Raw genomic sequence first — 14,035 nt, 5'->3', positions numbered from 1 at the left:
AGCCCCACTCACCTCACAGAGTGTTTGTTGTGGGGGAGGAAGGGAAAGGAGAATGTGAGCCGCTTTGAGACTCCTTCGGGTAGTGATAAAGCGGAATATCAAATCCAAACTCCTCTTCCTCCACTTAACAAGTTGAAGATTAACACTGTGTGTGTGTGTGTGTGTGTGTGTGTGTGTGTGTGTGTGTAGTTGACGAGGGATTAGTTGAGTCCATATGGCATACAGATAACCAAACAACACCAGGATGGTCTTATTCGGTGGTAACTTGATCATCTGTAGCCATGTTCAGGCAGTCACTACCAAACACCATGGAGGAGCTCTCTAGAGCAGTGTTATTCAGCCTCGAGTCCCCACTGTTAGACTACCATGCCAAACATCCCCTGCCAACTTTACCAGTAGCCAGGAGTGATGGTAGGTTAAGTCTAGCAACAGCTGGAGACTCCGCTTTAAAACATGCAGACTACCCCACTTCCTGGGCTCTGATGTTATGAAGTGATGCATAGTCAAGGACATCCTGCAGAGGGCTTACCTATGTATGGCTCCCTCCATGGGGAGGGGAAATCTGATCAGCCAAGCAACCCATCCTCATGGATACAGTCATATGCTCATATGTATGTGAGTGCATAGGAGCCCTGCAGTTTGGTGCCAAATATGCATTGACCAGAAGTGTGGTAGGCACATGCATTGGCATCTAGGAGATGTAGAGAAATCCTATAGGCGTTTGATACCCATGGGTACCACTCACCTGAATAGGGCTTGTATTATACTACCAAGTAATCAGGATAAATTAACCTTGCATCCAGGAAGTGTATGATAAAAATGCTTGTGTGTGGCCACCCTCTGTAACTTTCTAATAAGAGACACAGAATGTAAGCACTCCTGCTTCCCCAGATTTCTATGGTTAAATTCTCACTCTTTAACGTTTGACCCTCCCTCTGCAAATTGAGTATGCCACACAATTTCTGTGCCTTTAATCAGCTATGGTTTTTATTTTCGATTACAGCAAACATTTAAAATAAAAATAGTCTGGAAATATTGTAAAATGCCAAGGAAAAAACTGATTGTAACTGAGAACTAATGTTAATGGTTTGGGGGTGGGTACGTTTTACTAAGCCCATTACGATGCCTTGCAAGAAAACTGGTATGAGTCACAGTTCAGCAGGCCCCTGCTCAGCACCTAAGACCAATTCAAAGTATTCATTTCAAGTGACTAGCTGTGACACAGCATGATGCATGAATTAAGAGGGGCTGTTGTTAACTTCAGCTCCATCATGTGGCTGCCCTGATACTATTTCCAATATTCGCATCTTGTGGGGATGAACAACCAAGCCAGGGAAGCCTATGTTCATTGACTTCTACTGGAATCCTGGAATCCAGCTTCCATGGAAAGCTATACTGTATAGTGTTACCTCAGGTTACAGACACTTCAGGTTACAGACGCTTCAGGTTACAGACTCCGCTAACCCAGAAATAGTACCTCGGGTTAAGAACTTTGCTTCAGGATGAGAACAAAAATCGTGCAGTGGCAGCAGGAGGCCCCATTAACTAAAGTGGTACCTCAGGTTAAGAACAGTTTCAGGTTAAGAATGGACCTCCAGAACGAATTAAGTTCTTAACCTGAGATACCACTGTATAGGGTCGGGATAACCCCTGTTATCTTCTTCAATGTGGTTCTATGACAGACCACATTTTTTAAAAAAATTACTATATCTCAGATTTTGATTAAAATTGCTGAACCGGATTATCTCACATATCAAAGTCATTGGAGTGAATGAAAATTTCATACACTTTATAGTTTTCAAAATACTGTGACACTCTGCCTTTTCAACACCTGTGCTACCGACTCTCAAACTTTGGGATTTTTGTGATATATACAACAAAAAATCAGTTTGAGTTGTGTGACTCCTATTTGGTCTACTAAACCCAATTGTTTAAAAGCATTGTGGGATTAGACGCTCTGAAGTTTAAGCTACCTTAGTTCCATAGTAGACCCACCCCTGCTTCTAAGGTACTATTGGCCAATCTTCTGCAAGCCAACATGAAGAGAAACACAAATGAGCCAAGCAGAGGGACAGGCAGGTTACATTACATTAGCATATGTGGTTCTAGATTAAACTGCCACTTTTATATTGAGCAATTCCAAAGTCCCTTTAGTATGGCCAACCAAAATGTTGCAAAATAGTGAGCAAACTTTAGTGTTGCCCAGAATTCTTCAGTACTCTTAATGTTAAGCAAAGTGAGGGGGGGGTGAAGAAGAAAAAACTGGCTTGATATTAAAATCAAAATGTATGCATTTATTTATTTTTAATTCATGTTCGCTTTGACAGGAGCGAGCCAGCAGTAAATCACACCAAGCAAGCTGGTGTTAACTTCACTAGCAAAACTGAGATCTGCACAGGAGTGCCTAATGAGCAAAGCAACTCAACTTGGGTAGCTCTTGCCCCCATGAAGCAGTTGATGGGACTGAAGGTCCCCAGCTACTCACAGCTGTCAAAGTTCCCCCTTTCCAGGTTTTCCCCAAGCAATCTTGAGATTGCTCCTGCACAAAACTAACTTCTCTGGCCAGTTCATGGGAAACCAGAGTTCTGGGAGACCAGAGGGGAGGGGAGCTGGTCACAGCAGGAGGTGGGAAACACCTGTGACTCTGCCCCAGCCAGACTTATCTCTGCCTCTTGGACTCCCTCCTCTCCTGCTTCAGCTTCTGCCTCTGGACTGCTCTCTGCTACAGACTCTCCCTGCTCATTAAGCCCTGTTCCCTCTTCAGCTTCTGACACCTCCCAGGCTTCTCCCTCTGAGCACTCATTGTTGTCCCACCACCAATCCACAGGCTCTCAGCCTTCTTCCCCATGCGGCTCCCCAGCTGGTTCCTGCCACCATTCCTCTGTGCCCAACCAGTTCAGGACATTTTGGCATAGTCTTAGGTGGCTATGAGGATGTCACGAAGAGTGTCTGTGGTTTTAGAATTCACTGTGACATCACTGCTGATAAGAGCTTTACGAGCTACCAGTAGCTGCAGTTCCCAGCAATCTCCCATGGCATGGTCAAGGGGCTTAATTGCAGACAGAGGATTCCCTTGCAGCAGCTGATGCAGTTTTGTGAAAGGTGTTGTCCCAATTCACCCACAAGGCTAAAAAGAAACCTACTGTTGTACTCAAATAACCTCCCGCTTCATCCCATCTGTGACCAGCATGTTAGACAAGAGGAAATGGGGCTTGGGATATGGACCATGTAGGAATCTGAAGAGCCCCAGGAGGATACTTTTGTTTTACCTTAATTGCATACCAAGTAAGGAAAGTATGTACAGGAATCTTATTCCACGCTTTCCCCAACTATTCTACTGCTTGTCCGACTTGTACCATAATCCTATTCCCTTCCTTGTGGTGGCTGGATGAATCCTTACCACTGTTCTTGGCTGTCTTGTGAGATGCAGCTAAAGCCATTATGCCAAGAATGGGAACTGGACATTTCTGCCTCTCTCATATTTACCCATTTGAAAATCCAGTTCTAAAACTCTTGCAATTTCATTTTAGCCTGCAATTCAACATATATATTTTTTAAAAACTTGTTTATTATAGCAAGTGAACAAACTGTTGGCAAGTTACAAAATCAAAGTTGTTTGTTTTTGAACAGCTTTTGCATTGTGAAATTCTTCAGAACACACGGCAGCTTGGGTTCCTCTTCATTGTTTTATAAGAAAAATTCAGGTTTAAGTACAGTACATATGGTTTGATTTGAAATCATTTGCAGCTACATGTTTGGTTTCCTTGAAACCTGAAAAATCAATCATAAATGACCTGCCTATGAAACCAACCTGCCTATTTTTCTGAAGAGGGATCTTCTATTATTCTTTCTTAGATAACCAATTCCACCTTGCTATAAACCTTAAATTATTTTACAAGTTGTTGCTTCAAAAATGTGCTGTATGGAAAGTTAAAACTTTTAAAAAGCCAGAACTATATATTGCTTGGTGAGAGCTGTATATGAATTATAGGAAGAGAAACAAGAATTAACATAAAGTCCCCAAGAGTTCAGAAGAAAAGGGGAATGTTTTAACCTTGATACCTTCTAAGAAGTAGAGGAAAGCTCTCTGATCATATGGAAATGCCAAAACCATTAAATATCTTTCTGCTTAACTATTCACATTCCACACAGTGGAAATTTTCTCCTGTAACTCAGAAATCAGGCTTTAAAAAATGATCTACACAGAAATAAATGTATGATAATACCTATAAAAAAAGATTGCAGTGGCTGATCCTGATATGGCTAATATGCAAGTTTGCAATCTGTTACTGGTATAGATGAAGGCAGTAAAAAAATATTTGCATGTGAAAGGATGCTGACAGGCATCTGGCTTTGCACGATCATGCTTGTCAAGGTCCCAGTGAATTGGGGGTTTTTATAGAAAGAGGTATCCCCTAATTGTTATGCAAGGGACTACAACTTAATAGAGGAATAAGTAACTAGAGGATACAGCTACAGCCTCTAAAACAAGATGAAACATTTAAGAAGAAGAAAAACAGTTGTTGGTTTATCCTCTAAAGATGGAACAAGAAGCAATACAGTTAAATGATAAATGGGTAGTTTAGGTTATAAATATGGGTTGTTTTATTATGGTATATTTGAGGACTGTGTGATATGTCAAGAGCCAGAATGCTTCTTATATGAATACATTTGCTTATTAAGCAGACGCGTTATTGGCAGGCTCCTCATTGTTACAGACAAATAAGTGTTTCATTTCTATAAATACCTGTCCTCTCCTTGTGGCATGAACCACAAATTGCCTACTGTGCATAGACAGCTGGTTAATGTGTTCATACTTTCAAAAGCCAGTCTATCTGTCCAGGGGCTTCAACAATATAAATAAAGGCCAGAGGTTTACAATGGGGATGGAAACAGAGGTGGCCACATCTGTATATGTAAATAAAAATAAAGCAAAGGGGAGGCACGAGAGGTGGTATCCTATCATACATAGGGGAAACTGGTCAAAGATCAATTCAGCTACAAACCATGTAATAGTAATACATAATGAATTTTACACTTAAAAACCATTTTTCACTCTCAAGGCTGTTCTGTTCTGACAAAAGGCAATATTCACCATATATTACTGCTACATGTTTATACATGAATGGACTGTTCAAGAGCTGTTCAAAGAAAAAGTCCTTATATTCAGTAAATGCTGAAGGAAAGTCTGAGCACTCTGCCACACGCCCATCCAATCCCCCAACAGCACCTAAAGTTTAGCAAATCCAAAATCAAAGATAATATGGGTAAATGCAAGGTAAATGGGCAAGGCAGTACATCCTTTGGGCCAGAGACTAAGCAGCATCTATCACACAGCTCCTATTGAAGCTCTGAAATATATAGCTTTGTATGCTTATTGCATTTTAAGTCCTAAACGATCACTGTAGAATTGTGCTTCCTGTGTTAAGCTGAATTACCTGATAGTATAATGGAGATAGAAAAGATGTGTACACATATACATTAGCAGATTTTAGACAAATTATTATGGCAAACCTAAAAGCTAATGATGGAATTAAACACTACAGTTATAGTCAAAGAATGCAGCATCCCAAGACAATTACTTAACTCAAACATGTTTTTAAAGTACATTCAAAGCATCAGTAGAGTCAATATGCACGTTGCCTTCCCTTGTTGCTCTTAATTCTTGTACTTTCTCATTTTTTCCTTCTCTTGCCCATTACCTTCTTTAAAAAGTCTTCTAATGCTAGTGGCTGTGTTTTTCGATCCATACAAAGCTGCTTCTGAACATTCATTCCCAATTATAATTGCACCCTTTATTGAACACTAATTGCAAGGGGCATATCTTAAGTCTACTACCGCATCCCTGTTAACATTTTGTTCTAAGAAATAACACTGGACCTAGAGCACATCAATGCTCTCACTTGCAACAGGTACACAAGTCAATGGCACAGATGCTGGTGGAAAATGGAAGCGCAGGAACCCCAGCACACAGGTGAACTAGTGACAACTTGCACTCCAAGTAGTGGTGCTATTCCATATGCATGCTTTTGTAATTGATGTATTGGCATTCACACTTGCACGCAGATACACATACATTGTTTTTGTTGCAATTCTCTATTGTTTGTGTCCCATTCAGACAGATTGGGTTTCGGGCGTCTGTAGTCAAGGGCAACAACTGGAACACCCATCACGGTGCCTCCTAATCCAAGTCTATGGATATACAGCGACATTCTTTAACTCGCGTGATCCTCTTTTTCTTCCTCGGGGGCTGAAGCTCCGGGCAGTTCAGTGTGACAGACATGGTGGTGAGTTTCTTAGGTTTGCAAAAGGAACAGGACTGGAAGGAGCCTTCCTCTCTGTGGATATGCCTGGGGATGTAGAAGGAATTGCACTGCCCGTAACAGAACTTGTTGATAATGGTGTGGCTGTGGCAGCCTTCCTCGTGGATGGTTTGCTTCAGGGAATGTGTCTTGCACCAGTCCCGCTTCAGGTATTGCCGCTCAGTGACGTGCAGCGCCTCTTGGCTCGACTCCAGCACCTCTTCAGCAGATGGAGGCTTGATCCTGTCCTTGCCACGGATCCTGGCGCCTGACTGCTGCGGTGGCGACTGCTGCGGCTGTTCTGAATCATTGGGCTTATCCTTGTCAGGCGGGGGGATGGCGCCCTGGGCTCCACGGTTCCTCTTGCTCCCCTCTGCAGTGGGTAGCAGAAGTCCACACAGAAGGAGGACCCCAACTGTAGAAACTGTGCGACTCATCCTGGGGAGAAAGGATATATCTATTTCACATGGCATCAACTAAAAAGTTGCACACAGTGCATCACATCACCCCTTATCCCAAAGCTAGTGAAAATACCAACCTTCCTCTCAGGAGTGGGAGAAAAAGGACAGGGAGTAAAGCAAATCCCTCCTCTTTCAAATCTAGCAACTTGAGAGATTCCAACCTGTATGGAATTTCCCTCAGGTAAAATCTGGAAATGCAAGGGCCCATTTTATCACAGGTGACTGCCAACAGAATAACCTGGCTCCTAGTTGCCACTGTCTGAACATGTCGTGTATATGACATAAGCCACAGCATCAGCTAACTTGAACTAAACTGGAAAACGGGTTTGTATTTGGACAGAGACTGCCCTTCCAGCATGAGGATACCTGACCATGCAAGGCTTTCAAGGTTAAAAGCATGCAGGAAAATAGAGAAACTGGCACAGAACAGGTTAAATATGTTACGTGCCCATATCCCAACACCAGTTAGGACTCTTAACAGCTGCATCCTGCATGGTGTAGAAGGCATTGCAATAAGTTACAGGACTGTCAGGGAATACTATGTGAAATGCATCCATTTATGAGTCTGAGTTTTCCATATGTAATTAGAAGCTTTGTCAAAGGGATGGTCAAAGCAATTCATTGATAGTTATGTTCTCATAAGAGATTTGAATTTTCAAAGTACATGGGCAGTTCTGAAGACTTAGCTGGAACAGGTTTTTACCAGCTGCCCATCATATAATTCTATTAGTTGTGTGCTCTTATGATTATATTGAAAATCGCTTTATCAACCTGTGACTTCATAATCACTGATCATATCTGATTCTTTGATTTGTTTATGTTATATTGTATGTTGTATCAGTTTGTAAACTTATTTATTTTTTTGAGTTGTACCCATGGGGTTGGACAAAGGGATGGTAGGCTCAGGAAACCAATTTTCTCCCTCCCCTCCTCCCACCTGTAGTCCCTAAAAAGTCCCTGCTGAGGCTCAGGAGAGATTTACCAAACACTGTGGACTGTGACTTATAGGGTGGTAGTGGAAGGAGGGCAAAAGGCCTAAAACTAGGCAAAACAATCTCATACTGCTCACACAAAGTTACATGCTTCCGGCAATTCTCTCCTCCCACAGTAGCCCCACAAGACATAATGCTCAGGTCACCCTCAAGATTCTGAAGTGAGGGTGTGCACACTCAGGGGACTGAAGAGGGAGGAAAACAACAGTTATGGCAGCTGCCTTTCGCTCATGCAACATGGATTACAACTGTGTCATCATTTTTGAACTAGTTCAGTTATATTACTTTTGTACATTTGCAATAGGACTCGTTTTACAGTCAGAAAACAAGAGCCCACCTCTCTGTCGCTGAGAGACGAAAAGGCCTCTCCTGATCAGTTGCAGATGGAAAAGGCAACAGCTCTGACCCGCTTTTCTGGAAGCAAGGCATTTTCCAGAACCAAGAATTTTCCTCCCCTACTCTTTAACTCTAGGGCTGGATAACAGATTTATTTTTATTTAAATACTTATATTATGTTTAAGTTTGCTGTGATCATTTTGCAGCAACACTCAATGAGGGAGACCTCATAACTACTATGTAGATTCTAAGCCAATGTACTTGGAGGTTGAAGAAATAGAAGCTGAACATGCTGGCAGTATAAAAGAGTTGAGTGTTCCAACTTAGTGTCATTTCAAACATACAAATGATGACTAACAATTCCATTACACACTTCCACACACGCACACTGAACCTGCTCAAGAAACATAGCCATGTTCTTGCCTGAAAGTTCTAGCTTGCAATACTAGAGTAAATAAATATAATAGGAAACAGTAAATATATTCCTATTTCAGGAACATTCAGAGCAAAGCACACATTTTAGGGGGGAGAGCCTGCATACCTTTGTCCCATTTCCAGAAGAAAGTTTTTGGTGTAGGCTTTCAAAGGGCTCAGTATTGACCTAGACCAACCTCTCTTCTGTTAAGTTCAATAGCTGAAACCTGAGCACTTTTGAGTAAAGGCTCTATTTTAAATCCATCATTAGACCACAGCTCTAAAGGAAATCACAATGAAAGCGAGATGGTCTATGAGGAGTAAGAACACCAATATTGCTATTAGCAACAATTACCTAAAAGCCTTCAGGACAAAGCTCATATTTTGGGTTGGCATAGCAGACAGCATTGGCAGTCAAGGACTCTTCTTTTAAATTAAAGGTTTGGTGTGTGTTTATATATGATTATATATTGAAAATTCTGTCCTGTATTGTCTGCTTTTGAACTACTTCTGTGTAACCAATGAATATAAAAGATTAAAGGTGAAAGTGATCACTTCACTAACAAATCAACTCAATGGCTTGTGTTCGTCATAGTGCTAAGGCTAAGGCACCTCCCACTCATCCCAATATTTTCTGTGGGTTATCCCCAATCCTTCAGAGCCATTTTGGATAAATCATATTCAATCCAGCCATTATTGTCAGAAAACGTCCCCACCTAAGCTGCTAAAACTTCTCAGTTGCAAGCAGATGATTGAAGAACTGCAAAATGCAGTGGGTTAGGCAACTGAATGGTGATGCAAGGCAAGGATATCACCTTCTTTAGGTGCTACAAGCTGAAGTGATTTGAAAGAGAATTGACTCCACACCACTTGCTACTTTAGATATGTTTGTGGCCTGCCCCCATCTTGCTCACTTTTTTAAAAACTAAAGAGCTTTAGACTGCAATGCTATGTACACTTTCCAGGAAGCAAGTCCCACTGAAAGCAATGGGACTTACTTGAAAGTAGATGAGCAGATACACATATGACTACACTGTTAAACCTCTCGCAGGAAAAGATGAAGTTTGGTTGCTCCTTTCTGCATCGTCCTGAAGCTTTGCAATTTCTTTTTAGAGATGAAAAGGCCAGAACTGCATTACAAGGGTCTGTTCCCTTGCAAGTAGGGACTGCCAGTCATTTTTCTGAGGTCTAAAAATATGTGTTTCACAGTTTAAGAATGAGTTTTTTGGGGGGAGGGAGAGACAGAGCACAGACTGTGATCTGAAACACACAGGTTCCAGATTCAGATCTAACAGAAGTGTGTCTGTCTGAGGGACAGTGGTTTGTGAATTGCAGGCAGAGATTCTAATGTTATCAAAAGATCAGGTTTCTAAATCAGTCTAAAGGAAGACTTTATTGAAGATTACAAGTGCTCCCAGGACTGCAGGGAGATTTCTTACAGCATGGACTTTTTCAGATTTTAAGGTTGCCTTCACCAAATGCTTAAAAGCCCTGTTATCAGAGAGTCAGGGCACTTCCAGTGAGATTCAAGCAAGTTGCGCAATTTAAGCTGATACACAATTTTTGCACAGCAAACCTGCTTTGCACCCCAAATCAGATAAGGAAAAATGAGGGAATCCCGCAAAGTGTAGGATAACATTTGATGCAACGTTCTCTAACTTCCCTGCAAACAAATCAAGGAGGAATGCTCAGTTCACCCTCAGACTAGAAAACAGAGGTGGGGAACCTGTTGAGATTACAACTCCAATCATGACCACTGACCAAGTTATTTCTCTTATCGGAAGTACAGAAGCATGAGCCAAGGCATACAGCACAAAGTATTTGAAGATAGATCTTTCATTGGGAAAGACTGAGGCATTTCTTATGGGAAGCTTAAAATAAGTTTGGCCAACGAGAGGGAATATACAACGGGGGGAGGGAGGAAATGCGTTTTTGGATTTATCTCCCACATTAACATCTACATGTTTCAGCGTGTCAATGACACGAGCTCAAACGGGGCTACTCTTCGGCCCTGATCACGACGCTTCTTGGGGTGTTGCTCCAGGGTTAAACTGAACTCCTCCCTCCTGACAACCCAGAGCCAGTTGGAGCTGATGGGAGTTGTAGTCCCACACAGCTAGAGCACCCCAGGTTAGCGACGGCTGCTGTACTGGACAGAGAACCACGCCTCGCCCCCTCGGAGATGCCCGGCGTTTCCCTCTGGTCTTGCCGCCCAGAAGGCCGCCGCGCGGGAGGCGCAGCAGAGGGTGGCCGGCGGCGCGCTGGGTGGCGCCTCTTTCTCCCCGCCAAGCAAGGGCAGCGCCCTCAGCTCAGCCTCGCCCAAGACAGGCCGTTTCCAGGGTTGCTCCGCGGGGCCCAACGACCGGAGGCGCAGGAGGCCGCCGCCCCCGCCAGCGTTTTGTTTGGTTTTGAGTAAGTCACGCGGCGGGGTCTTAGGAGACACCCGCCTCCCCTCGGCGGCTCCGCCCTTGGCAGGGAAAGAGCCGCTCGCGGGAAGTGAGAACCGACGGCTTTCCGTCGCCACCGGAGCAAACGCCGCGGTGCGCGCCCGTTTGCCGTCGGGGCTGCGCAAATCCAACCCTGCAAATTCCGCCGGCACCTGGAATTGCCCCACTGGCCCTAGTGAGCGGACAGGCTACCGCGGAGGACAAGCCCCGTTGAAGTCAGTGGGAGTTACTTCCGAGTAGGCTTGCATGTTAAATGCGCCTCCGCGCAGCAGGGCCCGTTTGAGGCGCCGGCCCAGCCCGTTTTGTCAGCCAGCGCCCGCCCCCTTGCAAGGGGCCAATCCTTTTAAAAGGAGTTTTCCGCGGCCCTCTTCGCCCATCCCGGCCGCCGCGCGGCTGTGAGCAATTTTCGGCCCTTTCGATTAAATTAGCCCATTAGGCAGCGGCACCACAGGGCGCCCAAGAAAGCTTAGAGGAGAGCCGGTTGCGAATACCGACCCGCGGGGTGTTACGGTCGCTTTGGAAGCGCAGAGAAGGCGGGAGCGGCTGCACAGGCTTACTGGGGAACGAGACGGACTTGGGTCACATCCTGGGCACCCTGTAAAGAGTGGGCCTTGTTTTTCCGTGGGAGTTTCCTTGGCAATCCGACGAGCTTTTAAGGAGGTTTCCTCGAGCAACCCGGGCTTGGAAAACACCAAGTGCTAAGATTGTTACTGCAGGGTTGAGGGATCCCCATTTTTAGCTGGCATCCCAACGAATGGAGTCAATACTAGAATTTCAGGTGCACAGAGAGAGAACTTGTTCGGCCTGAAGCCCCATGTTTACTAACTGGAACGTAAACCCCATTTAAGTTAATGACCCTTACTTCCAAGTAAATATGCATAGAACTGCGCTATAAATCACGTGTGAAAATGGGATTGGTTCTACCAGTAGTTCCATTTGAGTCAAAAGCCAGCCAAGCCCCCCCCCCCCAAAAAAACAGCGATGAGAAATGTGCGGTGGGAGTTAGGGGATTCCAGAGGCTCCCCTCCCTCCAGTCAGGCGCTACACAGATACGGGGAAAGGTAAGAGCTTCGGTATTTTGTAGCATATATTCGACAGGCTTTCCTGGATTAATTACAGGAAAGCAATTTATCCACGATGCCAGGCATAAATCTAACTTAAATTATCCTACCCCATCAGAGTCGGTATTCTTCCCAGAATACACTGACCGGCAGTTTCCAAGGCTCTCATCACTTTACTCCCTTACCCCACGAGTAACCCTACTGCTTCCAAGGGGCTACAACCCAGCGCCTCCTGTTTGCCTGGAGCAGAGCGGCAGTCGCCATCCTTCACCCCGGCGTAAAGCAACCCAAGGCCTCCCAATGAAGCTCCGGGTCCTTTCCGCTGCTGCCTCACCTGCGCGTGGGCGGAGAGCGAGTCCTGCTCCGCGGCTCCTTTCCGGCGTGGGGCGCTTCAGTGCGCGGGGTGACGGCTCGGGCTGCTCCTGCTGCTGCTGCTGCTCTGCTCCCAGTCCCTCGAGCCCATCGGGAGGAGAGGCAAGGAAAGCTCGGGCCCCGCTTCCGAATTGCAGGCGCACCGCGCTGTCTCCCATTTAAATGCCTGCCAGCTGAGAGCAGCGCTCCTGATCATTGGCCAGCGGCCGCCTCCCAATACGCCCCCTAAACGCTTCCAGCAACTCCCGCCAGGGAGGAGAACTCTCCTTTCTCCAAGAAAGCGACGCCCGGCTCCTCCCTGAGCCTCCAGGTCAGACCGGCGCTGGCGGGCGAGGGACCCGCTGGCTGCTACCCGCATCCCCACGTGGCTGAGGGACGCGCGACCGGCGGGGGTGGAACCCATCGGCAAAGACAGCGGGCGATAGTCTCCCCCTCTTGAGGGGTTCCTCCTCCCGACACTGATGCCTCTGCTGGAGTTGGGCTCGAGGTCTTTAAAAGGCTTTGGCTCGCTTTCAAAATCTTGTCTACGGTACCCAGGCTTGATGCTTCAAAAATAAGAAGTCTTAGCACAAGACCGTCTAAAATCATTGCCGCACAGCAGGGCGGAGCAGGACCATCAATCCACAGGCTTTGTGATACAGGAAAGATTGAGAGATCTTGGATTCATGCAGTCCTCCCACACACACTTTGGATTAAGTTCCAATAATCACAGTGGTCCTTGTATGCAAGTAAATGTGCACAGAAGGATCACAAGCCAGAGACCCCACCCCATTCCTCCTCTTCCTCCTCATAATCCCAGGTTTTTAGGATTTCAGCCATGCAAATCAGTCCCAAGCATTTATGCTCAGAAATTAATCCACGATTTACATCAGGCTAGTGTCACTGATGACTGCTGTTAAAAAGGTAAAGGACCCCTGACAGTTAAGTCCAGTCGCGAACGACTCTGGGGTTGCGGCGCTCATCTCGCTTTGCTGGCTGAGGGAGTTGACGTTTGTCCGCAGACAGTTTTTCCTGGTCATGTGGCCAGTATGAGTAAGCCGCTTCTGGCAAAACTAGAGCAGTGCACGAAAACGCCGTTTACCTTCCCGCCAGAGCGGTACCCAAGGCTCAGTGATTTACACCACAGCACCACCTGCGTCCCTGATGACTGCTATTGGGAGACTCTAAAAGCCACCCCACAAGAAAGTAGACTATTAAATTAAACTGATGCTGTTATCAGCAAGAGTTCTTCACACCTGCATCCAGAAATGTATGTCTGGGGCAGATACTCTCTTGTTAGAGTTGTTTAGGTCTGCCAGTTAATGTTGGCAAAAGGAGACAAGAATGTTCTTCTGGAAGTTTTACTGCTAAAGTTCAATCAGGGATTGTGTTCGCTTATCACAGAAAATGTGCAATTGCCGCTGGTACATACCGTCACTCTGGCAGAAACTTTTGTCTATAACCTGACTCTCCAGTTATCATTGATGGGGGTATAAGTCAGGCAATCACCGGTTGAGGTGATAATTGCTTAGATATGCTACTCACTTTTTAAAAATTATTATGACTTGAGTATAGCTTGATATTTTATCATCAGGTATATTAACAGTCAATTCTTCCTCTGGGCACCTGCCTTTATATAGCCTAGAGCCACTACCTATGCAGAAGAGGAAG

At 45.1% G+C, this 14,035-nt stretch overlaps 1 protein-coding gene across 2 annotated transcripts; it reads right to left on the bottom strand.

Annotated features, from left to right (window-relative positions):
• Nucleotides 1-5,988: 5,988 nt before the first annotated feature.
• On the bottom strand, nt 5,989-12,727 carry GREM1 (gremlin 1, DAN family BMP antagonist). 2 transcript variants are annotated; one of them, XM_053381905.1, is made up of 2 exons: nt 12,348-12,727; nt 5,989-6,740 (listed from the first exon to the last, which is right to left on the bottom strand). In XM_053381905.1, exon 2 carries the CDS (start codon nt 6,737-6,739, stop codon nt 6,182-6,184), a length of 558 nt encoding a protein of 185 aa, XP_053237880.1. In that variant the 5' UTR covers nt 6,740; nt 12,348-12,727; the 3' UTR covers nt 5,989-6,181. The 2 variants fall into 2 exon arrangements, with proteins under 2 accessions (XP_053237880.1, XP_053237890.1); XM_053381915.1 differs by lacking the exon at nt 12,348-12,727 and adding an exon at nt 11,448-11,672.
• Nucleotides 12,728-14,035: the final 1,308 nt, after the last annotated feature.

Source organism: Podarcis raffonei, chromosome 1, assembly GCF_027172205.1.
Source record: "Podarcis raffonei isolate rPodRaf1 chromosome 1, rPodRaf1.pri, whole genome shotgun sequence".
Classification (NCBI taxonomy): domain Eukaryota; kingdom Metazoa; phylum Chordata; class Lepidosauria; order Squamata; family Lacertidae; genus Podarcis; species Podarcis raffonei.
Note: the sequence above shows the minus strand (reverse complement) of the source record. Positions and strands in the feature narration are given on the sequence as shown.